General features: G+C 52.1%; 2 protein-coding genes across 2 annotated transcripts in view; one reads left to right on the top strand and one right to left on the bottom strand.

Annotated features, from left to right (window-relative positions):
• Positions 1 to 4917: 4917 nt before the first annotated feature.
• HAPLN3 (hyaluronan and proteoglycan link protein 3) lies at positions 4918 to 7636 on the top strand. Its single transcript, XM_054272854.1, has 4 exons — positions 4918 to 5056; positions 5294 to 5674; positions 6754 to 7056; positions 7310 to 7636. The coding sequence occupies exons 1-4, from the start codon at positions 4930 to 4932 to the stop codon at positions 7588 to 7590; spliced, it is 1092 nt and encodes a 363-aa protein (XP_054128829.1). The 5' UTR covers positions 4918 to 4929; the 3' UTR covers positions 7591 to 7636.
• Positions 7637 to 9467: 1831 nt separating this feature from the next.
• The window catches only part of ACAN (aggrecan), a 28440-nt gene continuing 10879 nt past the window's right edge, over positions 9468 to 27028 (bottom strand). The window contains exons 11-17 of the mRNA XM_054272811.1: positions 23804 to 26989; positions 15778 to 15891; positions 12987 to 13145; positions 12583 to 12665; positions 12154 to 12298; positions 10957 to 11139; positions 9468 to 9553 (exon numbers count right to left, since the gene is read on the bottom strand). Of these exons, the coding sequence (XP_054128786.1) occupies positions 9468 to 9553; positions 10957 to 11139; positions 12154 to 12298; positions 12583 to 12665; positions 12987 to 13145; positions 15778 to 15891; positions 23804 to 26989 (3956 nt within the window). The remainder of the gene's footprint in view (positions 9554 to 10956; positions 11140 to 12153; positions 12299 to 12582; positions 12666 to 12986; positions 13146 to 15777; positions 15892 to 23803; positions 26990 to 27028) is intronic.

The following is a 27028-nucleotide window of genomic DNA, read 5'->3' as shown; positions in this document are numbered from 1 at the left end:
GGGCATGGATGCTGCTGGAGCAGGATCTGCCTGCACTGAGGGTGTGATCCCATGTAGGGAACATTGTGGGGAACAGGACAGAGGAGCTTTGCTCATGTCCAGAATCTGCCACGCCGGGTAGGGACCCCTGAAATTGGCATGAATAGCCAAGTGTCATCTAGATCTTACCACAGCTCTCTGTCCCTGCAGCTCTGGCAATCTTCTGCATCTCCCTGCAGCCAGCAGTGCCCTGCTCAGCCAGGCATCTCCTCCTTGGCCTTGCCTATGCGAGGTGGGCTCTTGCCTTGCCCTGGGAGTGCCAGCCGTGGGCATCAGAGGAGCTGGGGATCTGCTTGCAAAGACTGGGCTGACTTCATTGTGGCTGTGGCTGCAGCTGCTTGGTGACAAATAGCAGCCACAGATAGAGACAGGGACAGGGGGGACAGTCTGCCCAGTTCACCTCCAGACATGCCACCCTTATCATCGGGAAGCTGAGGCAGAGATAAGAGCAGTTCGCTTTGAGTCCAGCCAAGAGAGCCGTGAGCCAGGGATATGGCAGGGGCTCCATGAGGAGGGTGATGGGAGCAGATGCTGCACACCAGAGCAGAGGATGCATCCTCAGCCCCCTGCTGCTGCTCCCCCTGCCCATTGCTACCCCTCAGGCAAGCCCCTCTGATGGATTCTGAGCCCCTTCCCAGCCTTGTGGCATTTCCTTCATCCCCTGGAGTTGCAGGATGGGGAGATTGGGAGAGCCAGAGTGCCCTCCCCGCCATGCACAGCCCCTCAGGGCTTGTCCCTATCCCCTGGATGCTCTTCCCGGCCGTGGCTGGGTTGCTGGGACAGCAGGAAGGCTGTGATGGCCGGCAGGCTGTGGCACCCTGCTGGCTGCTGCCAGCTGCTGGCAGCTGGATCCTCAGGAAGCAGCTGTCGGGGAGAGCATCCTCTCACACCACCCGGAAAGCCCAGCACAGATCACAAACTCCTCCATCCCACCAGGAATGTGAGTATTCCTGCAGGAATCATCCTGTGCAAGCAGCATTTCATGGACAGATCTCTGGTGAGGCCACAGCAGAGCTGTCAGGCGCTGGCTTTGAGGTGGGGAAGACAGGGATGACACTTTTATGGCTCCCATTCAGCCAAATGCTCAGCCAGCCCTAGACACGTGCCCTAAACATGTGCTCCCAGGTCAGAGCTTCCCTGACCCTGCACAGCTTTGCTCAACCTGAAACCTGTGGTCACACCCAGGTACATCTCTGGGAATAGAAAACAAAAAGAGGATGAGAAATGGGAAGGAATGAAGGAGATCCCTGCTTCCTCAGGGTCTGCTGGTGGCCAGATCCTTCCTCATGCCTCTGCTGTCTAGGATGAGATGGAGAAATCACTGACCACGTCCAGACAAGAGTGGTCTAAGGTGAGGCAGGAGCTGGTGCAGAGAAGAGGTGCCAGAAAGCATCCCTGTCCCCTTCCCTGCTGCTGCTGCTCCCCTGCTCAGGCCGGGCAGAGGATGGCTGCTGGCAGGTACTGTGGTGCAGGCAGTGCAGGACACTGTGGGGCTTGTTCCTCGCTTCTGGAACAATGGGACAGCCATGCCAGGGAGCAGCGTGCCCCGCCCAACAGGGCTGTCTGTTCTCTGCACAGCCCGAAGGTGGAGGGAACCATCCCAAATGCTGGATCGCCAGAACAGCTCGGGCAAGCAGCTGCAGCGGGGCACTGACGGCCAGGATGCAGCTGGGACACCATCCCACCACCTCCTCCGGCCAAGTGGCAGGGCTGGGGGTCAGCAGCGACCCTCGGCCAGGATGCAGGCAGTGCATGGCCCCATGCCGGAAGGTGTAATTGTGCCTGCATTGTGGGCAGCGGGACAGGCTGCTCCGGGCAGGCGAGCGGGCGGCGCGCCCGGCCGTCACACTCCCGGGTCCGGGCAGCCCGGCTCCGCCGCGTCCCGCCTCGGGGAGCGCTGCCAGGGCCGCGGGTGGCAGGGAAAGGAGAGCAAGGGAGAGCAGTGCCTCCAGACCCCGGGAAAAGAGAACAAGGGAGAGCAGTGCCTCCAGACCCTGGGTGCCGCATCCATCCCTGGTCGGAGAAGGCTGGCAGGGCTGGGGGTGTGCAGGGAAAAGGAGAACAAGGAAGAGCAGTGCCTCTAGACCCCGTGTCCCGCAGCCATCCCTGGTCAGGGAGGGCTGGCAGGGCTTGGGGAGTGCAGGCACAAGGAGAACAAGGAAGAGCAGTGCCTCCAAGGGTCGTGCAGCCATCCCTGCTCGGGGCTTCCCACGGGGCAGCTGTGGTGCCGGCGCTGGCTGCTGATAACGCCGTTTCCTTGCTGGCTGCTCGCTATCAGCGCGGCGGCGGCGGGCAGGCAGCATCGCACCCCGAGCGCTCCGGGCTGGGCTCCCGGCCCCCTTCACCCCCAGCCAGCCTCGGGCCGTTTGTTTTTACACGGGTTGTTTTCTTTCCGGCTTGAAGCCATCCTGCACGGCGGCAAGAGCTGGACCGGGGCCCCCGCGCCTCATTTCCTCGCCGTAAAACAACAAAGTGGGGGGCGAAGCGGCGCGCTGGGCTGGGAGAGCGGGTCGATGGGTCAGGGCACACGCCGCGTCGTGGTTCCTCTGTTTGTCCCTTCTGTCTGTCCCCTGACCGGCATCCCCTGGCGGTGCCGCCGCCGTGTTGTCCTGCCTGAGGACTCGATCCTCCCGGAGCTGTGTCTGTGTGCCAGGGGGAGCTGGCATGGAGGGCATCGCCCAAGTTTGGGGATGATGCCCCCACCTATGGGTGCAATTCGGCACTCAAGAGTTTTTGCCCTGGTTTCTGTACCTCTGCTTTGTCCTCACAGCATCAAGCAGACCCTGAAGAGGCTGAACCCCGCAGCTCAGCTCTGTCTCTCCTGAATTCCAGAGCAGGCAGGTGCTGGGCACAGATCACTCCGTACCACAGCCCACCTGTCCCGAGCTGCTTGTGCCTGCTCCTGCCACATGTGTGTTGGACACCTCCTTTGTCTGGAGACTGTGGCCAGTCCCTCCAGCGGGATGTGGGACAAGGGATGTCTCTTCTTCCCTGGCACTGGGGCTTTGCTTGGGACATCACAGGATCCCACCAGCCTGAATAGGACAGGTTTCTCCCCACTGCTGCCCCTTCCAAGTCGGGGGCAGTGCAGGCAGCTGGCACACCGTGGATAAGGTGTGTGGGCAGCATGTGGGCAGTGTGAGGACACACGGTGAGGCCATCACCCAGGCATGGTGGGCAGGCGGGGGCCGGGGGCACCCACCCCAGCTGCGGGCTGCGAGCAGGGGGTTGGGAAAGGCGTGTGTTTCCCTTTAAGAGGCAGGCCCTGGAGCTGCTTCCTCTCAGCCTTGCAAGAGCCCTAAACACAGTGCATCTGCCCGCAGCCTGCCTGCACGCCTGCCCGCAGCCTGCCCGCAACCAGCGTGAGTAGGGCTTGGCCCCAGTGCCGGGACTGGGGAGGGCTGGCACCCGGGGCGATGGGCACCCTGCTTGCCGCCAAGGGCAGGGGAGGTGGCATTGCCATGCAGGGAGCCGGGCATCACTGCTGTAGGTGCCAGGCATCGCCGTGCTGGGCGCTGCAGCACGATGCTCACAGCTGAGAGCGCTGGGCACACTGCACATCCCTGGGTTCTGGGGGGTCACCCGGCACTGGGGCGCCGGGGGAGCGGGGCTGTGCCCTGCACAGCGAGGTGTGAAGCTGCCGAGCCTCGAGCCCCCCCTGTGTCGCGTGGGCAGCACGTGTCCCCGCCGTGTCCCCGCGGTGTCCCCGCGGTGCCAGCAGCGCCGCGCCAGTGCCAGCTCCCGGGCTGTGCCCGCGCCCTGCGCCCTCGGGCACCGGCGCTGCTGGCACCAGCGGGTGGTGGCAAGTGCGGCTGCATCCCAGGGTGAGCAGAGGCACTGACTGCAGGGGAGAGTCAGGGACTGAGCAAGCTGCTGGGGAACAGCTGGTTTTACACCCCGGACCCTGGAGGTCACCACTGCACCCCGTATTGGACCCTTCCGGGTGGAGCATCTGCTCTCCCCCAGCCCGCTGGCCCGGGGTATGTTTGCAGGCACTCGTGAGCCTTGTCTAAGCAGGGCACGGATGTCAGACCCCCGCCCCGGTGAGGGAAGGGGTCTGCCGGAGGCTTGCCGGGTGCCGGGCCCCCTCTGCCGGCTCCGGGAATGCTCACAAGCAGCCAGTCCTGCTGGTAGCGCCCTGGGTGAGCCCCGGGCAGGGCACCCTTGAGTGTCCCGGCCCCCAGAACTCGGGACAGTGCACATTTCTGGTGTCGTGGGATAGCCAGGCTACTCCCCACCGATGGGACGTGCTTCGGCAGCCAAATGTGTTGCGTGGGGTCGGTGCCGGCCATGTCTGTGATGCAGAGGGGCAGCCCTGGGAGGGAGCAGGGGGTCCTTGGCCAGGACGGTGAGTGCTGCGGGGCTTTGTCCCGAGCCGGGGCAGCGGAGGCAGCCCGAGCTCTCTCCCCCACTCCTCGGTCAGGCTGCACGCTCGGCTGCCTCTGTAAACCGAGCTTGCAGCTTTGCAGTGGGGCTCAGCCACTTCTCTCCCCCTGCACCCCTGCCTGACCTTTTCCCAGTACTCCCTGCCCAAAGGATACCCTGGGATCCCATTCCTCCAGCTGCCCCGTCCCCAGCTCGCTCTGGGGCCAGGTGTTCCCCCCAATGGGCACCCCCACAATGGGCAGGGAATGTGGAGGTGTGAGCCAGGCGGGAGGATGAGGATGGAGAGGACTGGGAGCACCGGCTGGGGACAGGTCTGGGGGCACGGCTCAGGTTGCCTACACTCTCCCCTGCGGGCAGGCAAGCTGCTCTGCTGGCTCTTCCCACCCTCTCCTCACACCCCTGGTATGGTTAGCACCACTGCCAGGCAGTGCTCCTTTCTCCTGGCTATTTGGGGGTATCACAGCAGTCCTTTCCCCCTCTGCAGCCCGAATTTGCTTCCCAGCCATGCTGCTGCTCCCACTGCTCCTGAAGGCCACCCTGCTGCACCTGGCCAGTGGCTCCTACCACCCCTTCCGCAACGGCTTCTACTACAACCACATCATGAATGACAATAGCGACGAGCAGGACAAAGGTATATCGGGGACAATGGGGGCTGGCAGGTTGTCACAGGAGGCTGAAGTACCCCCCTGACTCTGGTGGGGTGGAGACCCATCACTTGGTAGGATGTGGGGCTGAGAGGAGCGGGTGGAAATGCTTCAGGGATACTTGGGGATTCTCATGGTAGAAGAGGTGGTGGCTGGAGGGAAGGTTTGGGGATGCCCAGCCCTGGATCCTGACATGCCCATCACACCTTCCTCCTTCCCCCCAGTGGATTACTTCAGTGGATCCAGGCTAGTGGTGGAAGCCTCCAGAGACCCTGTCTACAGCTACAATGGTGCCAATGTCACCCTGCCCTGCCGCTACCGCTACGAGCCCGACCAGGGCCCCAAGCACAAAATCCGCATCAAGTGGTCCAAGGTGCGGGATGACTACTCCAAAGAGCAGGATGTGATGGTGGCCGTTGGCAAGACCTACGTGGCCTTTGGGGACTTCAAGGGCCGTGCCCACATCCGCCAGGCCGGTGAGGAGAGCTGGCACGGGGCCTCGCTGGTCATCAGTGACGTGCGCCTGAAGGACGATGGCAAATTCCGCTGCACGGTCATCGATGGGCTGGAGGACGAGAGCGACGTTGTGGAGCTCCGGCTGCAAGGTGGGGGCATGCTGGGGACCACACCACCCTCTGTGCCAAGCCAGTGAGCCTGGCCTTCCTGTGGTACCTTCTCCTTTGGGGACACAGCAAGGCAGGGGGGGTTGAGGAGCTTGATCACAGCAGAAAGAGGCTGGAATGCTCTTGGCTTGGGGCTGTGTGGCTTTGGCCTCAGGAGTGAGTGAGCCCAGAGCTGCCTGCTGGGTGCTGTTGGAGTCAGAGTTGGGAGTGACCCCACGGCCGCAGCATTTCCTGCCTTTACCCACCCATCTTCCCACTGTGCTGCATTACGTGGAGCTGTCCCCTCCCCTCCCAGCTCTGGATATCCCGCTGCATCTTGTGCTGATCCTTGGTGACTGCTCCAGCCTCTCTTGCTCACTTGTCAGGAGGGACCTGACTCAGCCCTGACATTGCTTTGAGCTCAGAGCTGTGGAAATGTCCCCTTTGCTTGTCCCTGCCCCACCCCCTTGGTCCCTGGCCCTGCCTCCCACGGTGACTCGTCCCTGCCAGTCCTTGTGACTGTGTCCAAAGTGGTGATGCCCGTGGTTCTGTTGTTCATCCATCCCCAACAGAGGTTCATTCATGCCCATGCTGGTGGCCCATGTGTCCCGTGGGATCATGGGGATGCTGACCCTTGTATCCCTGCTGCGGAAGCCTGTGCATCTCCATGACAACGATCTCTTCATCCCCACAGGGGTGGTCCATGCCTCCCTGGGACCACTGTCTGTTTGTTCCCAGGACCGTGGTCTGCACAACCCCGTGGTGCTCCCTGCATCCCCATTATAGTCTGTGCATCCCTGTACATGCCGGTGCTGTCCCCGTGAGGGGGTCCTTGTGTCCCCAGGACCGAGCCCTTGTGTCCCTGTGCCACCAGATGTCGCTGGCAACTCGCTGCTGGTGCCTGCATGTCCAAAGCGGCCCCATCCCTGCATGCCTGTGCCTTGTCTCCGCCACACGGAGGTGGTCCCTGTCCCAGGGCCTGAACTTGACACGGCTCAGGGACCCCTGTGTCCCCTGCTGGGGCTGGGCTCGGGTTGGGTGGGCTGCCCGCGGAGCCAGCTGAGTGTCCCATCTGCCTCCAGGCATCGTGTTCCCCTACCAGCCTCCCCGCGGGCAGTACAGGCTCAACTTCCACGAAGCCGAGCGAGTGTGCCAGGACCAGGGTGCCATCCTCGCCAACTTTAACCAGCTCTTCCAGGCGTGGAGCGAGGGGCTGGACTGGTGCAACGCGGGCTGGCTGGCCGATGGCACGGTGCAGTACCCCATCCGCCTGCCCCGCAAGCCCTGCGGGGGCGTGCACCTCGCCCCGGGCATCCGCAGCTATGGCCCGCGGCACCGCCACCTGCACCGCTTCGATGCCTTCTGCTTCTCCTCCGCGCTCAAAGGTGCGTTCTGGGCTGGGGAGGGGGCTGGGGTGCTCGGAAGGTGCTGTGTGTCCCTCCCTGTTAGGGCCTGGCATTCCAGATGGGGATGCTCGGGATGATGCTCCCCTCTCACGCTCTGCTCTCCCTCCTAGGAGAGGTTTTCTACCTGGACTGTCCCTCCCTTTTAGAGCACAGGACTTCGCCTGGGTGGGGTTGTTCCAGATGGGGATGCTTGGCATGGTGCTCCCCTCTCACTCTCCGCTCTCCCTCCTAGGAGAGGTTTTCTACCTGGACCGCCCGGCTGGGATGACGCTGGAGGAGGCCAAGCAGAGCTGCCAGGATGCCGGGGCCGAGATCGCCCGGGTGGGGCAGCTCTACTCGGCCTGGAAGTTGGCGGGGCTGGACCGCTGCAATGCCGGCTGGCTGGCAGATGGCAGCGTGCGCTACCCCATCGTCACACCCCGGGCCAACTGCGGCCCCGCCGAGCCCGGCGTCCGCAGCTTCGGCTTCCCCAGAAAGGGCAGGTTTGGAGTCTTCTGCTACCGAGAGAGATAAGGAGCCGGGAGGGATCCTTCTTGGATGAAGGACGTTTCCATCCTGCCAGCGCCCAGTGGTGGGCATTTCCAAGGGCTGTTCTGGGGGTGACTGGGGGAGGTGGGGTGGGGAGAGATTTCTTTTTGTTTTGTTTCTTTTTGTTTTGTTTTGTTTTGTTTCCTTCCTTTATATTTTCCACATGTTGCTCAGCAGCTGGCACCCACAGCTGTTTGGGGTGGCTGCCAGCTGGGCAGTGTGAGACAGTCCCTGTCGTGGGATGTGTGCAGGGATGGTCCCCACGGGCTACTGCTGCCACCCCACTTGGCCGTGCCACCCCATGGGTAGTGGCCCCTTCCTGCAGTGCCAGGTTGTCACTGACACCCGCCTGCCCTTCCAGGCTGGTCCTGCCTCCCAGTCCATGAGGCAAGGCCATGAGGGAGAGAGGCAAGGCTGGGTTTGGCCAGAGCAGAGAGCAGGAATCTCCATTGCATCCTGGCGCCTCTTCCAGCCCCATCCATGTCCTGCTGAAGGATGCCATTGTGCCTGTCCCTGCTGGAGCACAAGTGCCTTATCTCTATGTGCCCCTTGCCTGAACTCCATTTGAACTCTGGTGCCTTCTTCTCTGAGCATTGGCTATGAAAAGATGTGTTTTTCTGGACATCTTCTAATAAAATGGTGGAGAAAGCCCTGGAGTGACATGGCTATGTCCCCATCTCTGTCCCAACACAAGGGTCTGCTGTGGAGAAAGGATTTGGGGGTTCCTAGCTGTCTCATCCTTGGCTGAGCATCGTCTCATTAGTGCTGGCTCAGCTCAGCTCCTGCAAGGACCTCGTGTTCCCTCATTAGTGAGTGTTAATTAACCCCCTGGGTGTCAGGACTGAAAGCTGCAAGGTGAAGCAATTCCTGCTGGTCATGGGTTTTAGATGGGTTTTAGGCATGTGGGTTAACCCCCTCCCAAACTGAGAGCTGAGCAGGGAGGGCAGTATCCTGCTCCAGGGTCCTTCTTCAGAGAGGGCTTGGGACACCCCTCCCACCTTTAGGTGATCCTTTAGGTGCTGCCTGGGGCTGAGCCATTCCTGTGTACCTTGGAGCACCCTCTTTGCGTTCCCCTTCCTTCCTTTTTGCCTTGCCATGGGAGACCCCTCTCCTCCCAGCCCACCCGACATCCCTCTCCCCTACAAAAAAAACCAACACTGAGCAAGTGCCCGTTCCGATTTCGCTTTCTTTATTATTTATCATTCTTTCAAAATAGGATATGTTCAAAAATATAAATAGGTGCAGGGAACGCTGGTGCCCCGCACGGTCCCCTGGAAAGAGCACGTTGTCCCAGGACGAGTGCTGTGCTGCAGAGGGGGCAGTGGGGAAGCACAGAGGGGTCTCAGCACCTGGGTCTCAGCATCCCCACACCTCCCTCCTCCCACAGCTCCTTCCACCACAGCCCCCCGGCCCTCCCCACCCGTCCTGACGTGCTGCAGCAGTAAAAGGATTCTGGAAAAAAAAAATAAAATAAAACCCCAAAAGGTGCCGTTCACCCTGGAGATTAAATAACAGAAATAATTACATTGTTCGTGGATAAAATCAGGAAAAAATAATCATCTTTATTATTTAACTTAACCCCCTGCCCTTTGCAAACCCACCCCCCTCCCTGTCCCCAAAGGCACGAAGATAATTGGAACCGGACGGTTAGTAAGAATGCTGAGATCTAATTCGTTTTGCTTTGGTGCTTGGAAAAACAATTTTTTTTTTTTATATATATACACAAAGGTGGATTTGTCTTTACTATAATTTTTTTTCCTTATATGACAAAAAAAGCAACAAGAAGAAGAAGAAATCGACTCTGTTAATATAACTGATCCGTTAAAAATCTCTCTTTCTCGCTTTCCCCCTCTCGCCCCGCTCTAATGGGTGCTGTGCGCGGCGCTGCCGCTGGGTTTCGACCGGCTCCTGGGGCTCCTCTTGTATAGCCTGCGCTGGTAGCTGGAGGCTGTGGAGGAGAAGAAAAGGCACCCTGTTGGCAGGAGCCGGCACAGAGAAGCTGCTTGTCCCTCGCTGGCCGCTCCGGCCCCCGGCTGCCTGGAAAAACACGGGGGCGCCAGCCCGCCCGCACAGCACAATCGGCCCTTCTGTCGCCCTGCCCCGGCTCTGCCTCACCCAGGGGAGAAGGTGCCTGTGGCTCCGAGAGAGCCTGGGCAGGAGCATCATCTCCACTGCTGCTCGTCCCATCCTTCCCTGTGCTCGTCCTCTCATCCCCATCTCATGCATTGCCCTATCAATCCCTAAATCCCCAACCCCAATATGCATGCAGTGGGATGTGCTGAGGGCACAGGAGGGGAAACAGCCTGGCCTGGCTGGCAGGGACAAGGTTTCTGCCTGATCTTTGCTGCCACTCTCCCTGGAAGCTGGCGTGCTCTGGTGTGATAATTGCAGGAGGGTTTTGGTGGAAGCAGCAGCAAAAGCTGGCTGGGAGCAGACCAGGACTGCCAGCATCTCTTGATCTCTGGCAGTCCGTGCTGGGAACAGCCTGCAGCTCTCCAGACCCACAGCAGAGCCAAAGGAATCAGCGTCTTGGTCTGCACCAGGCAGCCGCCCTTGGACACCTCCTCCATCCCTCCTCCTTTCATCTCCTCCCTGGGCAGAGGTTTGTCCCTTAAGCCTGTATCAGCTTTCCCTGGCTGTGGGACCATTGCTTAATCTGCCTTATCTGGAATTGCCCAGCAGGACCTGGCGAGGAGGCCACTGGACAGATGTGATTTGTCTGAGGCCAACAAAATTCTTGGGAAGCTGCAGGCAATCAGGGATGGGACAGGGGTGTAGGCAGGCCTGGGAGTGGGCTGGGACATCAGTGGAAGAAGGCTGACTGCCATCAGCTGGAGGCCTGACAGAAAGAGAGTCAGGAACCCAGCCCTGTGCCTTGGCTTGTGTCTGCTGCAGGACTCCTGTCTGCTCCCAGGGCAGGGGGACACCAGGGAAGGCCTTGGGGGCCCCATAGCTCTCCCATCCTCTTCTCTCTGTTGATGCAGGTTGTGCCAATACCTTTTAGAAGGTTTTGGCACAACCTGCATCACCCTTTCAGAAGCCATTTATTTGTCCTTCTCTGAATAGCCTGGGCCATTGTTAAGCTCCTTGTTGTCCTTTCCTGACTCTGGAGCTGCCCCTACTCTGCCTTGGTGGACCTCCAGGGCAGTCCTGCAAGGCAACCTCCATGGTCCCCACCTGCCCCAGAAGACATCACCTCCCATGTCCCCATCCCAGGGGAAACTCCCAAAAAGTCAAGAGAACCACGCTGTCCCCTTCTGCCTGGCTCAGAGCTATCCTGCCCCGTGATAATGCCCCACATTCCCAGCTCCTTCCAGCTGCAGGGAGGCACCAGCCCCAGCCCAGACGTACGGTTTAGGCAGGATATCCGTGGCTGCTCCCAGTGCCCGTCGGGCTGGCAGCGGATGGTGGGCACGTGCCTCTGGATGAAGCCTGGCTCGCACTGGTACCGCACCATGGCATTGATCTCGTAGCGCTCCTTCTTCCTGCCGAAGGTCCTGGCGTTCTCCACGGCAGGGGGGTCCCCGCAGGCCACTGTGGGAGGTGGGCAGAGGTTGTATTGCACTAAATTGTTTATTTTGTTTGTTGTTTTGCACTGGGTTGTTAGAGACTTGCACAGAGTAGTCTTTATATTGCACTGAATAATTTATGTTATATCACATGGTTTGTTCTTCCACCTCTACTATCACATGGCTTCTTCCTCACCCACCCCTGTCCCCATTACTCCCTGGTCATCTATTCCCTGGTCACTCCCTCCCCTTGCCCCTCCTTACTGGTATCCCATTAGCCCCCCATTCCCCCAGGATAAAAGTCTCCTGCCATGATCCATGAGATCTCTTCCCATGTGGGTTTTTCACAAAAACATCTCAAAACAGAGAACGTTTGTCCCCACATGGAGAGGAGTGCTTCTCATCCTTTGCTTTTGTCTATGTAAGGTCGTGCGGGCTGGGGTCCATAACTAGCTGGATTGGACCCAAACAGCCTGTCCAGACATGGTTCTTACAGGCAGAGACTGGAGAGTGAGTGAGAGAGCACCAGCCTGGCTGAGCAGGCAGCTCACACCCAGGGCAGGCTGGGTGGGCAAAGCCTCGTCGCTCTTCCACGAATGAAACCTTAACTCCCTTTGAGATGGCCTCTGTCCACAAGGCTTAGGGGCAGGGAGATATGGAAATTCTGTGATTTGAAATTAAGCAGAGGTTTGCCTCAGTGCTCCACTCCTGCCTCCTGAAGAAGCTGTGAGAGCTGGGCATCACAACAGCTGCCTGTGTCTGCAGGAGGGCACAGAGCTGGTGTGTGGGAGTGATGCTGCAGCCAGGGTAGGACTCTGCCTGGGGGTGTTGAATCTTAATGTCTTGTCCTATTTAGTTTCAAGTCCTTGAGAAACTTTCTCCTAGACCTTTGGCTAACTTCTGTTTCTAAATCCTTCCATCTCTTTGATCACCCCTGGCAGTAACAAAACCCACATTCCTGGGCACTGGGCACTCTGCTCCAGACCCACAGCCACATACTGAGTCCCTCATCCTTGCCAGTACGGCACAGGGTGCTGACCTGTTCCTTTCTTGCAGGTGAAAGGGAGGTGATAGTTGCAGGGAACATCGTTCCATTCGCCTTTCTCGTGCCAGATCATCACAACACAGTCCTCGCCCGCCGAAAAGAAGTTATCGGGTTGGTTGGGCCGCCAGTTCTCGTATTGCTGCCAAGAGAGGACAGTCCTTCAGACAAGGTTGGGCCCTGGTCTCTCCTGCTCCGTCCCTCATGCTCACTCCACCTCTTCCACATCTCTCCAGCAGAGCCCATGGGTGCCAGCACTGCCCCGCACCAGTTATTTCTGTTGTGATGTCAACCAGTTTTTCTAGAGGGTTGGAAAAGCCATGAGCCCTACAAAGTTTAAGGTTGCCTCCACTCAATGCCCAACCCATGGAGGCCATCGGGTCCTTCCCACCACCCCGAAAAGCTGGTGCCTGGCTCCAGGCTCACCAGGGAGTGCCCGTCAGACCAGCGGAAGTCGTTCTCCACAGCTCTGTCACTAAGCCCGATCCACTGGTAGTCCTGTGCATGACCTGGAAGAGCAGGAGGAAGAGAAAAGAGTCATGGATGTCCTTAACATTGCTGGAAGCGTTTCTTTGCCATCTCAGCTGTGCCTGGCCCTGGAGCCTCTGGCTCATTCAGCTGCCTCCCAGTCAAAATTCCCTGATGCCCTTTTTCCTTACATCACGTTTGTCCAGCTCCCTCCCCACTCATCTGCCATGAGCATGGGTGCACCCATACAAGGATGAGGCTTTGTCAGGATTCATGGTGATTTTTACACTACTTTACACACAGAAGAGTCAGAGTCCAGTGGTTGGACCCATGCCCAGTCTTAGGCTGCCCTCAGCACTCACTGTTCACAAATTCTTGCTCCTCTGGGGTGATGATGCTGCTCAGGTGGGCTTGATGTTGTCGGCACCTGGTCTCTGCATCCATCCAGGTCTCCCTCTCTTCAAAGTGCCTGTAGCAGTGGCCCTGGAACTTGGTCCAGCCTTCCTCACAGTTTTCCAAGTCTGAAACACACAGAGGAGGGATGAAGAGGAGTTGGTGCACGTGTTTGAAAGCTTTCAACTCACCTCTTAGCAGCTCGTGCTCCCATGGCATGGGACAACACATGGTCATTTTCACTAAAAAACACACCCTGACACCTTTGCCTGTAGGAATTCCTTGGGAAAGTTGTCAGAAGGCATCCAAAACACACAGAGAGGGCAGCCTGTGTGACACAGCCAGTGCTACTGGAAAGCTTGAATGATACAGACTTATTTCTGAGAAATTCAATCCCTGTGTAATGTTCCTGAAGTCTGCTTTTGAGGAACTGACCAAGCGAGAACACCTCTCTTCCCACTTGTGCTGGCCTGCAAGTTTTCTTGCTTTGGAAAAAACCCTCCAAACCCCATACCCAGATGCCCAGAATCAATGCATATGTCTTGAACATGAAAGAGGGGACCACCAGAGGTGGTTCCATCACTTGGTGTGATTCTGGAGCTCTGGAGGAGAAACAAACCAACCAAGATGTGTGAAAGAAATGGAAACAGAAATTTACCACAGTGGAGAGGGAGAACTAAATCTTAATGAAAAAGCTTGGAAGCTGCTAAAGAAGTACAAACATTTCTCAGCTTTTCAGAAGATCTTTTACCATCTGAGAAATATTGAGGAACTGAGCACACTCATTAAGAAAAATAAAACCACAGATGGGGGAAAGTAGAGACAAATGGACGAACCAGCAGAAAAGACCTTCAGCAGTTCCCACACAATGCAACACCACACATCTGTCTGCTGCATGTGGCTGAGGGAAACAGAAAATGAAATGTGTTTAACCTCAGCCCTTCAGATGCCTGATCTACCATCCTTTCTCTCAGGCCCTTGCTGCTCTGAGTGGTGGGCTTCCAGGAGCCCTCATGCCTCCCTCTCTTTTCAGAAAGGTTTCCTGTGCTCAGTTTCTTTCTTCTTTGTTGAACTTGGTAGGTCAAAACACTTGCCACTTTCAGTAACATTAATTCCTCCTAATCCACCTTTCTTCCAACTGGAGATCGCAGGCACTCTGTAGATGTTGGAGTAGTTGGTAGTTATTTGAGATGTTAAAAGCATTTCTTGCCTTCTTCAACAGATCAGATGGGTTATCTGGAAGTAGGTGAAGCTCAGGGGATTTTTTGGTTTTGCAGGCAGATCTCTTGCAGAAAGGTAACAGAGAACTTGCTCTGTCTTTTGAGATTAAGACTTTTTCCCATTATCTTTAATGTCATCTCTTGTCGTCACAGACTGGGGATGGGGCAGCACATGATAAAGAATCTCAGCAGGCCATTTTCTAGGAGAAAGGCCACGCTTTCTTACATATTTTTTTTTCTTACAGATAAATGACAGAAATTTTCTTGGAAAAGAATTATGAAAATCTTGTTCCCTGGTAAGAACACTTTCACGGTCTGTGTGCATTTTTCACCTACAGTGTTCCATTGCTCTTGGACACCAACAGCAAGGGTGGTCGGTCTCAAGGGAATATGAAGATTTACATTTCCAGCAAGTTTTGGGGCACTGGCTTCCTCTTGCATTGCTCAGGCACCAGAGCCCATAATTCAGAGAAAAGAGAAAATGAAGTCTGGCTTGGATGAAACAAGATCACAAGCAGTGACAGGGTGGAGAGGCTCTGGCTGGATTACAAGGATCTTCAACAACAGGTATCATGGGTGGGTAAATCGAGAGCTGGTGAGGTTGCATTGGAAAACTGATGTTAAGACAGAACAATTCCTGCTCAGAAGGTCCAATAATCCTAAGCCTTCTCCTCTTGGTCTACTCCATATGTTTGTATTGGAAGCAGAAAGATGTGGAGAAAGGGAAGGAGAAAATCCAACATCTATTATCATCATTCATGCCAAGATGAAGAATTATTTCTTATTTCTCTTTTGCTTGAGCAAGGCAGGAGAGCTTCCCCTCAGCTAAGCCGGTAAAAATTTGGACTTTCATCAGCTTTTAGGAGAAAAACTCTTTTTCTTTCCTTGTAGTAACAAAAATAAGCATTAGTGCACTAATTTTGATGGAAATATAGGTTGCTTCCTGTTTTTTCAAAGACACATTCCCTGCTGATTTTGCCACAGGAAGCCAGAGGAGATGACAAAAATGTCATGCTCTGTCAAATCAGTGGAGATTCCTGGAGTGAATGATGCTTCTCTCAGCTGCATCTTCCCCGAGAGAAACACAATCATTTTTCATGGCTCAGTTGAAGCATCCCTCCACGAAGTTCCAGTCTAGCAGAGAAAGTTTGCCTGGGGTGAAGATGTACTCAGAAAGTTCCCTACTGTTACAGAAGAACAGAATCACCCTTGACCCAAAGAGACAGCAACTTCCAAGATCAACATTGCTCTGATCTGTGTGGAGCTTCACCAGAGACACTTGAAAAAGAGAAAGATGAAGAAGACACCAGAAACTCCTGCTTAGGAATCTTAGAGGAATCATAGTGCTGTGAGGAGCAAACTTATAAAATTAGACACTCAAAAGCCTCAAAGCTTTTCCCTGGCGTGTTTTAAGCTGCTGTTAGAGGTTAGCTCACTGAGATGAGGGCAGCACTGATGAGATCAGCTGTTTTTGGGGGGCAGAGTGGGAACAAGGAGGAGCAGCAGTTAGTGGGGTTAGCTGAAGCCAGGGAGGCCGTACCGATCTCACACAGGTCCCCTCCGTAGCTGGGAAGGCAAAAGCATTTGAAAGAGTCGATGCCATCGATGCAGGTGGCTCCATTCACACAGGGGCTTGGGTGGCACACATCAGTGTCTGCAAGAAATCAAGGGCGTCCATTAGGGCTCTGGGAGGCAACTCCACCAACAGGAGAACTTGTTTCTTTGCTTGTGTAGGAGGGAATATCACAACCCTTGGGAGGGTTGTGTTTTATAACATACTGCCACTGCTGCTGCTGGAAGAATGAAGGCAAGAGACCCAACCCACCCTGCAAGGAGGACATTGGTTTTCTGGTGATTGAACACCACTCTGAAGATATCAGAACAAAGCTCAGCAGGATGCTTCCAACACACAGCACTGGCTGTGGAAATTCTTCCTTGTCTGCTGCATCCTCTGCCTGATGCATCAAACATGTAAACTTGTGTCTGTGTCTCCACCAGCTAAGGGTCTATGAGGAGGAATGTGGAATTCTTCCATAAGTCAGAAACATCCTCAAATAGATCTCTATGTCCTGAGCAGCGTTCCTGGGTCCATCCTCACTAATAATTTCTTCCTAACCATAATTTAGATGAAGTTCTGTGTCAAGAAATTTCTTCTCAGTGAAGATGAAGAAAGTGCAGAGAAGAAAAAAAGTGGGATCAAAGGTGGTTCAGAGCCCCTCAACTTTTTCTCTTTGAAGATCTCAGACCTGGCTATGGGCGCTTATTCCTTGATGAGGGACACTGGTGTGCAGTGACATTTTCTCCAGACCTGTCTCCACTATGTGCTCTTCTGGTTGTAATGAGGATGGAAGAAGCTGGTACATCTTTTCCAGCTGTGGACTCCATCTTGGTGGAGAGAGCTTTGGAATCAGAAGAAGGGTCATTCAGAATGGAATGACTTCAGATACATTCAACTCAGAAACAAGGAGGAAGACTGAGGAAGGAAATGGGAACACATCCACACAGTCTGGATTGAATGATGGCTGGTCAGATCCTCGTGTGAGACAGCGTTCCTTTCACACTCAGGAGAAACGCAAGGCTTTAAAAGTGATGACTCCGTGCTCTTCTTGTGGATGACAGGGTTAGCAAGGAAAGATTCAAAGATGATAAACATACTGGCTGTGGAAATAGCAAAGCAGAGACTCCCCAAGATCTGTGTTCATCTTCTGACTGGGGTGTATTTTGTTGGGTATTGTTTTCTTGGAGCTGAGGCCCAGCTGCTCAGTGTCCCCAGGCACAGCAGAACAGATGGGCGTTACACTCCCTGTGGCTGTCTAGTGACTCAGTGGCCAAGGTCTGGAACATCATCTAAAAGTTGACATGCTCTGTAATGTGCCTAAGTGATGGAAAAAATCCTTTCTGACCTTGGATGGTGAATCTGTGTGTGCTTTGGAGCAAGGAGATTGTCATCTTTACTCTAGGCTGTATCACTGTGAGCAGTGAAATCATTCCTCAGATGGCTGATGAGCCTCTTACTCCAGTTTTGCAGTTCTTTGAGAGAATGAATTTTTCACTCTGGATTGCCATTCTAAATCTCACGTATTCTTTTTGGATTTCTTTGTTCACAGCAAAATGAAGATAATCCCTGTTTCCACGATGCTAGCAAATACTTTGAGACTTTACAGAACAAAATGGGAGTCACAAGCCTAGAGGAAGAATAGAGGGCTGAATTTGGCTGAGTATTGCTTATTAGTCACACTTGGAGTTCCTAGAAGATAGAGAGCATAGAGAAAAACGAGGCATCCTGAGGGGTGATTGCAACTCAAGAGGCCCTTTGGGCTTCTTCAACAGCAGTGGCAGCAGAAGTTCACGTTGATTCCAGTGGGCTCCAGCTGAACACGTAAGGAAAGGCTTTTCCTTCATTCGTCAGGCTCCATGAAGTGGAAAGAACACCGCAGAGGAGGGAGGGAAGCACTCACAAGAGCTGAAGCTGAATGTTTAGCAGTGGATAATGAACCTTCAGCTGTCTTCGGCCATGTGGAATAAAACTTGGCGTGTCCAAGATCTCTTCTGAGATGCAGGAGACCTGCTGTGTGCTTCCCTGGCCTTGGAGGAGGGGGGAGCAGGCACACATGTGCAAAGTCATTGCCACAAATTTCCAGCGGGGAAATAAGTCTGGAACAGAGTTTCCTTTTACAGGCATCACATATAATATGGTTGTACATATTATATATGCAGTAAAGACAAATCTCTGATTTTAATATATATGTTACATATCTCTCCATACATATACATATGTATTTTTGTATATAACATGTAGAGAAGGGGTGTGTACTTGTAGGTAATGTTGGAGAAACAAACATCAAATACAAGTGAGACATATAAAGGTTTTTTTTCCCAAAATTGTGCTTCAATGTTTTAAACATGTGATGGTCATAAACACCAAACTGCCCTTCCGCCTGTTGGGCTGCTGAGGCAGTGACCCTCTCTCCATCTAGATATAGAATCAACTCACCAAGCTGATATTGAAAACAAATATGTCTATCAGGTTGGAGAAAGTGTTGTTGATTCTGATCCTCCCAGAAAATCTGAATCTCAGAGGTATTCAAAAAGGTCTAAATGGTAAATTTGGCAATGACATTGCCTCTGGAAGTGCTGGCAAATTGGTTTGTGAGTGTTTCTAAGATAAGGCACGTAAGCCACAAACACAATTTAGGAGGTGAGAACTCCATTAAAAAAAAAAAAATCCATCTATCACGCAACACTTAGCGTTTGTTTGTTTTTGTTATTTTTTCCATAGCCTTTTATATGCTATAAATGTGTCTAATTCCACTTTGTTCAGAGCTAGATGGGGTTAGCAAATCACTGCACACCTCTTGAGGCAGCTGCAGAGCCTGCATCATGCTAGGACAGCACTGAGCTGCCTGCCAGGTACCCTGACACTCAGGGGCTTAGACAACACGAGCTATTTATTATTTGCTTGGCTGAGCAGTCATCCAAAAAGTCAGCGCTGCTCTGCGATGCAGCTCAAGCGCTTATCAGCTGACAAAGAGACGAGAGCGCTGCTGTTATTGCCCGAGCTGACAAAGGACAGCGATAGGCGATAGTCGAGGAATGCAGAGGGGAGGCAGCGCTCGCCTTCAAGAGCTGCAGCTGTAAAACAAAGACGGGGAGAAAATGCCTGGAGGCGCCAAGAATAGGAAACCCGGTTAGAGCTGTGTTATTAACTCACTTCTTGAGGATAATGCAGAATTAGCAATTCTTCTAAAGAGGATTCATGCTGCACTTAATATTGCCCAGAAGTTGCAAAAATTCCCCCAATTCTACTGTCACAACAGTTTCTATTTTTTGCTACTAACAGGACCCAAGGTCTAACTTTTAGATCCTTCTCTTTTCTTTTGTAATAAACCAATTACAACAAAATGGACAATGTAAACCAGGTCTTGCATCTGGAAGATGTAAACTGTTGGCTGGAGAAAGCAAGGGGAGTCACACAGCTGCAACACAAAGTTTGAGTTTGTTCCACCATTTTCTTCCTAAGACTTCTTCTCCATTGCCAGATACACACTATATTTAGTCAGAATAATTTTCTTTTTGTGCAACTAAGAGCAAGAGAAGTATTCTTGTCATTGCTGCCCCTGGTAGGGGGAGGCTTGAGCTAGATCATCTTTCCAACCCTGACCATTTTATGACTCTATGATTCTCCCGATGCCTTTGAAAAAAATTTTTGTACTAGATCATGGAAATTGGAAAGAAAAACATGGAAGAAATGAAAGAAAAATATTTTGGCCCTGGTTTTGCTCAGAAGGCAATGTAAAAGTGAACATGCAGTGTCAGTGGTGAGAAGGAAATGCTTTTGAAATTCTTCATTTCAAGCTGAGACAACAATACCAGAAACAATGCTACCATTTCCTAAAATAGTGCAGTCTGTGCCCTTTCTTTCCATGGCTGCCTATATGGAAGATGAGCAAGAATATCCATTAAACAAGGTCATCTTTGTGCTTAAAACACCTACCAAGGAGAAGCAGCTGGTGAACAGAGAGGATGCTGTCACCCAGACCCTGAACAAACTGTAGTTTCCCTGAAGCTGTAACAGGTTTAGCAATATATTCTATGATATTTCTATATCCTCCTGTTTTTGTTCTACAGAGCAGAAAAGGTCAGAGAGAAGGGCAAGGCATTTTCAGGATGCCCAACAGGATCCCCTGTTGTGCCCCTCACCCTTTCTTTATAGGCCTCCTTGTAAGTGCAATTATCCAAAGAGAGAATCAGAGACCAACTAGGTAATTATCTCCTAGAGATTGGGTGAAAAAAAAATCCAGGTACAAATTAAATTTGCTTTTCAGAGTCTGCTGGGAAGTTTGAACTACTGATCTGATAGCTCAAACATCAAAGAAAAACATTGGAGCAATTGTAGGGTGAGTCCTAGAAGAAAAGAATAGGGTCAGTTGGGGAAACCAGTTCTCTCACATTTTAAGTTCAATGCTAGTATTGAACATCACGTAGCCAGCCACTGACTTACAATGAGCAATTAAGTAATTAAAATAATTAACTACAATAATTGAACGAAAGCCTCCCTGCAGCAGAAGGGGCAGGCATTGCTGTAGCCTTAAAAAAACTATTTTACTAGAGACTGGGAGTTTCCAGGAGGACTTGTTGATCTGTTGGAACCTTCAATTTGTCCAACACTCTCGTGGAAGAAGAGCTCAGGAAATTTGGATACCTCTGTCTCCAAAATATGGTGTGTAAAAGTAAATGGACGTGGAAATAACACCAGTCCAAGACTGCAGGCTAGGTTTTGTTTAAGCAAATTAACTTCTGATGCAAAGCAGACAGTGTGTCCAGGAGACACCAAATCACCTGCTCAGGCACAAAGGGTCTGCGCCTCTCAGCCAGGACTGGGACCTCCATCTCCTTCTTGAGAGCATCATTTGCATTCCACATTGGGTGAAGCATTCTGAATCAGGGGAATATTTTCTTGACCTTTTTTTTCTGGATGATTTTCTCTGGACCAACAAGACCCAATCCCTTGGACTTCCAGGTTGGGAAGAATGAGGAAAGCCCATTAAGACCCTTCCTCATTTGTATTCTAACCTTCTGCTGTGTGGGGCCATAGGCACCAGGCTTTATGGACTTGTTTCACCAGAGACAAGCAAAACTTCACATAAAAAGATGCCATTTCAGCACATTTCTCTTTCCCCCCACAATTGGAGTGAAGTTTTAAAGTCACTGACTGGTCTGAGAGCTCCAAACCGCAGCCTTTCACTGAAGTGCCAGCATGATTTTTCAGCTAATAATTATTTGTCTTCAAATGCTACCAGAAGCAAAAAGACCCGCTGAGTTGGCAAAACCCTGGGTGAGGAAGCCAAGCCTATGGACAATTCTTTCAGCTTGTGGGGTTCCTGTTCTCATGGAGGAATCAAATGCTGACTAAAGACATGTACATGCACAGCCCTTAATTTGGTTAAACACTAAAACATACTGGCACTCCAAGTGTTAATCTTCAGTCTTCTGGCTCTGGCTTTTAGGCATACTTTTAGGCTCCAGCAGAGCAGAATAATATCATTCTTCTTAAATCATCCCACTAAATACGCTGCTGGATCTAACTGGAACCCTCCAACAACAGGGCCAGAGGGCAAAATCCACATTTCCTCCTGTTCCTCACTCTAAGCTCCTGGAAAGCTGAGCCAGCTTCACCTGTGCTTTAATGTCAGTGAAAATCCCTGCACTGCATGGGCACCCGTTGCACCCTCCAAACCCTGAGCACAGCACAAGGAATGCATGTGGCAGCTGATAGTTTTTGCAAGAGCTAAATTTCAAGACTGGGAAGCTTCAAGTGAAAAGGCAGCCACAACATGGGAAACGGCATTTTGGGATCCAACCTACTGTTCTTCCATGTAGACTTCCCATGTTCACAATCCCCAGAGCTCTGTAAAAAGTAACAACCCAAAAAAAGAAACCTAGGATTCCTTTTTTTTCTTTTTTTTGTACTTTTTTTTCTTTTGTCATCTCTTTGCTGTAATTCTCTAGAAGGGGTTTGCTTTGTTTTAGGGGTATTCTGAGTTCATGGTCAAAAAACTCTTTTGCCACCTTATGAGCTTTCTTCATACCCTGACCAGGACTGCATTTAACTCTGTAGGGACATTGTAGTAAAATTTACCAATATAAAGAGAAGTTTTACCCTAGAATATCTTTCCATGTGGGAGTTCCAGCCATACACATGTGTTCAAGCCCATTTCTAATTTATAAAATGTACAATTAAATTTCAGGCAGTGGTTGCTTACCTCTTGCTGTCTCCTGCTAAGAAACCCCAGCTGTTACATTGTCCTCTCTGTGACTTGCAACCACACATATTCCTATTTCGGAACATTTTTCAAGATTCTTCACACATGAGCTGCTGAACACATGGTTTTCTTTCAAAATACTTCACAAAAATGTTGGCTAACAAATGATCTGAGGAATCTGGCAATCGCCTTGTGGTTGATTTTTAAAAAGAAAAAGCAGTGGAATAAAATCCATATTTTGGAGCCAATATATTTTTTTAAATTTTTTTTTTTATTTTTACTAAGCCTCACTGTCTTCCTTCCTTCCCCTCAGTGCTGCCTTTGCTGGCTTATTTTTGTCTCTGGGTTTGGACGTGGCAGTGGACATGGCCCAAAAGCAGAGCCTGCTTTTGCAAAAAGGGTTTTTGGGGGTCCATGACTCCTGTGCCACCCTGTGCTGTGCCAGGCTGGTGCAGTGCAGTGGGAATGACCCTGCTGTCATTATTCTGCCCTCACCCACTCCTGCAGCACGGCCAGGGCACTGCTCAGCACGGGCAGAGGGCACTGCAGGTGTGCTGTGAGCAGGGCTGAACAAAGGTTTGTGATTACCTGTGCTCACAGAGGGAAATGCAGTGACTCATTGGGGACACTTAGGGGGTGGAAATGATGTTAGAAACCAGGCTGAGCTTCACTAAGCCCTACACTTACAGACCCTTACTGAGTCCAGAGCTAGCCATGCTAAATGCTGTAAATTCACCCAAAAGAAGCAGTTTAGGAGGTAGCATGGGAAGAAGTGGAACCGATGACACTTTTGCCAGAAGGAAGTGAGGAAATCTCTTTGCACATCCATTTTGTACCATACTTAAGCAATGTGTGGTCCTACAAGAACATATTTCCCTTTGAGAACTGAGGACGTGCAGGACGTTCATACTGCAGCACAAGCACTGATGGCTTTGCAGTGAGGCTTGTCCGCAAGTGCCAGCTCCTGATGGCAGCAAGGGGAAACAAAGCTGTGTCCAGGGATGCTGCAGGACGTCCTGTGTTACCAGGACTGGGCATCTCCCTTGGCCAAGAGGCACAATGTTTTGTGTTTGGTTTTTTTTTTTTTTTCTCACTACAGTGCACTGATGCTTTCACAGCATGCAAACTCCTCTCAGGAAATGCTCATCAGAATGCCAGGAGAGTGTTGTCACCATAAATGGTTAATCAGGCTTAAATATTCTGTCTGTCTGTACTTGGCAACGAGGGGGCCCAACCTAAGACAGAGCACTAAAACACTAAAAAGGCAGGGTGGGGAGAAGGGCATTTATCAACAGAGCTGACAAAAGCTAGTGATGGTCTGAGCATTATCTCACACGTTTATCCTCTTATAGCTGCAGAGAGCAGCATAAGGCACACACCAGAGGGTGGCCACAGGATGAGCAATACCTGGGGCTAGGCAGCAAGTCAGCCCACCATGGGAAAAGAAACAGGACTGAGACTGGCAGCCCATCTTCTCCAACTTGTCAGCTGCATGCAGGCTGGAAAACTCTGGACATGTAGAGGTGGCACTGAGGGACATGGGTTAGTGGTGGACTCAGCAGTGTTGGGTTAATGGTTGGATTCTGTGATGATAAAAGTCTTTTTCAACTTAAACAATTCTATGATTCTGTGATCATGACCTGTGGAAAACCCCATGTTTATGGCTTTCCATCAGAACAATGCTCTGCTCAAGTCTGCTTCCGTGTTAATGCTCTCTGCTGTATAAAACCCCTCCAAAAAAGTGACAGCTATGCCCCCTCTTTCCCTTCCACAAAGCTTTCCCTTCCATATGAGACACATTACCTTCTGCAGTGGGTCCTAATGCGTCAATTGCTTCTTGTGAGACTTGGGGCAGGGCAGCAGTGGTGGTGGCCAGCAGATGGGGATTGTCTGGAGCAACAGCTGTCTCTGTCTCTTGTTCTGACACCACAGGAGGGGAAGGCTCCATTTCAAGCTGAGCCTCTTCAGGGTTCCTGAGTCCCTGTGTTGATTCAACATCTGGAGTCCTGGTACTAATTACAGTGTCTGGGGCAGAGGTTTCCCCCGAAATGCCTGCGATAGAATGTGTCACAGCTCCAGATGTTGTGTCAGGAATCTCCCTCTCCTCAGGAGTACCAAAGGGCTCCCCGCTGGCCAAAGATGTGGCAGCTGTTTTGATGTTAGCAGCAGGCAATGCAGATGCTTCCCCACTGGTTTCATGGAGTGTGGATGTTTCTATGCTGATCTCAGGAAATGTCTCTCCGCGGGCTTCTTGACTTGTGGGTGCTCCTATTCTGATTTCAGGAAATGTAGAAGTTTCCCCACTGACTTCTTGAACTGTGGATGTTTCTATGAAAATTTCAGGATAGGCAGATGTTTCACTCCTGGCTTCTTGACTTGTTGGTGTTTCTATGCTGAACTCAGGGAATGCAGATGTCTCCCCGCTGATATCATGGACTGTAGAGGTTTCTATGCTAATCTCAGGAAATGTGGATGTTTCTCCTCGAGCTTCTTCACCTGTGGATGTTTCTATTCTAATCTCAGGAAATGCAGGTATTTCACCACTGGTTTCATGGATTGTCGAAGTTTCTATGCTAATTTCAGGAAAAGAGGACATGTCCCCACTGATTTCATGGACTGTAGAAGTTTCTATGCTGATTTCAGGAAACGCAGAAGTTTCCCCACTGGTTTCATGGACCGTTGAAGTTTCTATGCTAATTTCTGGGTAGGCAGATGTTTCACCCCTGGCTTCTTGATTTGTGTATGTTTCTATTCTAATTTCAGGAAATGCAGAACTTTCTCCACTAATTTCATGCACTGTTGAAGTTTCTATGCTGATTTCAGGAAAGGCAGATGTTTCTCCACTGGTTTCGTGGACTGTCGAAGCTTCTATGCTGATTTCAGGATAGCCAGATATTTCACCCCTGGCCTCCTGGCTTGTGAATGTTTCTATTCTAATTTCAGGAAACGCAGACGTTTCCCCACTGATGTCTTGACTTGTGGATGTTTCTATTCTAATTTCAGGAAATGCAGATGTTTCCCCACTGATTTCTTGTATTGTGGACGTTTCTGTGCCACTTCCAGGAAATGCAGAGGTTTCCCCACTTTCTTCTTGACCAGTGGATGCTTCTATGACAATTTCAGGATACCCAGATGTTTCACCCCTGGCTTCCTGACTTGTGGATGTTTCTGTGACAATTTCAGGAAATGCAGAGGTTTCCCCACTGATTTCTTGAATTGTTGATGTTTCCGTGCTAAATTCAGGAAATGCAGATGCCTCCCCACTGATTTCAGGAATCGTGGATGTTTCTGTACCCGTTTCAGGAAATGCAGATGTTTCACCACTGATTTCATAAGCTGTTGATGTTTCTAGAGCACTTTCTGGCAGTGCAGATGTTTCCCCACTTAGTTCACCAGATCCAGAGCCTTCACCACTTGTCCCCAAACCATAGGGAAATGTGACAGTTTCCCCACCCAGTTCCTGTGATATCGTTGGTCTTGTCACCACTTCTACTAAATCAGAAGTGACTAAAGTGATTCCTGGAAGCCCTGAGGCCTCCCCACTGATATCAGCCACTGTTGAAGACTGTCCACTTAGATCTGTAGCTCCAGAAAAGTCTCCACTGATGTATGGGATTCCAGATGGCTCTCCACTCAAGTCTCCTGAGGGAAAACCACTGGTCTCCACAGCTCCAGACCCTTCTCCAGATAGTCCTCTGTCTCCAGAAGTAAATCCACTGATTTCTATCATCCCAGATGGTCCTTCTCCCACTTCTTGTGCCACTGATGGCTGTGTTACAACTTCCACCAAAGTGGTATCCACAAGAGACACTGTGGGAAAGCCAGAGGTGAGTCCACTTTCCTCTCCAGAGAGCAGACCACTGGTGACATCAACTCCAGAGATGTCTCCGCTGCTGTCTGTCACTCCGCTCGGGTATCCGCTCATCTCCAGCCCTCCAGAAGCACTCCCACCAAAGTCTACATGCCCAGAAGGCTCACCACTGATGTCTAAACTCCCAGACACCATGCCTGATCCATCTTCATCACCTGAAGGCAGTCCACTGGTTTCCAAAGTCTCTTTTGCTTCTGCTCCTGTAACTGGTGAGGTTGTTGTCACTTCCTCCAGAGTGGCATCTACGAAGGTGACGCCGGAGGCCTCGCTGCTTCCCTCAGTACCAGAGGTAAGGCCACTCAGGTCCACCAGGCCACTGATCTCGTGTGTTCCAGATGTTTCTCCACTGCCATCCAGTCCTGAGGGAAAGCCACTAAGCTCAGACCCTCCCGAGGACAGCCCGCTGAGCTCGGGTACCCCGGAGGGCTCCCCGCTGGGCTCAGCTCCTGAGGGCAAGCCGTGGGTTCCACCACTGCTGTCCCACTCAGAGGATGGCAGCCCTGACAGATCTCCCTCACCGCTGACTCCAATGGACCCTTTTCCCTCCTCTTGCCGTTCTGTCGCTGCTGTTACAACTTCCACCAATGTGGTATCCACGAGAGAGACGGTGGGAAAACCAGAGGCCACTCCACTCTCCTCTCCGGATGACACACCACTGGTGAGCTCAGTGCCAGAGATTTCTTCGCTCGCTCCAAAGGGCAGCCCGCTGCTTTCCACTTCAGGTGGCATCCCACTGATTTCTGGTATCCTCGAAACAGACACCGATGTCTCCCCGTCTGCAGAAGGCAGGCCACTGATATCAACAACGCCAGAGGACACACCGCTCAGGTCTCCTGAGGGCAGCCCACTTTCTCCAGGTGGGAAGCCACTGGCATGCAGGTCTACTGACGGTAATCCGCTGTCTCCAACGCCCGAGTGGTCTCCACTAAATTCAGAAACTCCAGAAGTTGGTTCTCCGCTTGTATCTGGAACTCCAGGAACCCACCCAGATGCTGAAGATTCACCACTGACTTGATGCTCTCCAGATTGAGTCACCTCCCCTGACACTTCGCTGAGGGAAGCATTGGTACTGGTTTCCTCTGGAACTATGGTAGCTGGAGGAAAAGCAGATGGACTCACTGGAAAAAAAAGAACAAAGAGAAGGAGTTGGGAAAATT

The sequence above is a fragment of the Melozone crissalis genome, unplaced genomic scaffold (assembly GCF_028551555.1).
Source record: "Melozone crissalis strain CALT ecotype California unplaced genomic scaffold, PUWL_Pcris_2 ptg000014l_1, whole genome shotgun sequence".
In the NCBI taxonomy this organism is placed as follows: Eukaryota; Metazoa; Chordata; class Aves; order Passeriformes; family Passerellidae; genus Melozone; species Melozone crissalis.
Note: the sequence above shows the minus strand (reverse complement) of the source record. Positions and strands in the feature narration are given on the sequence as shown.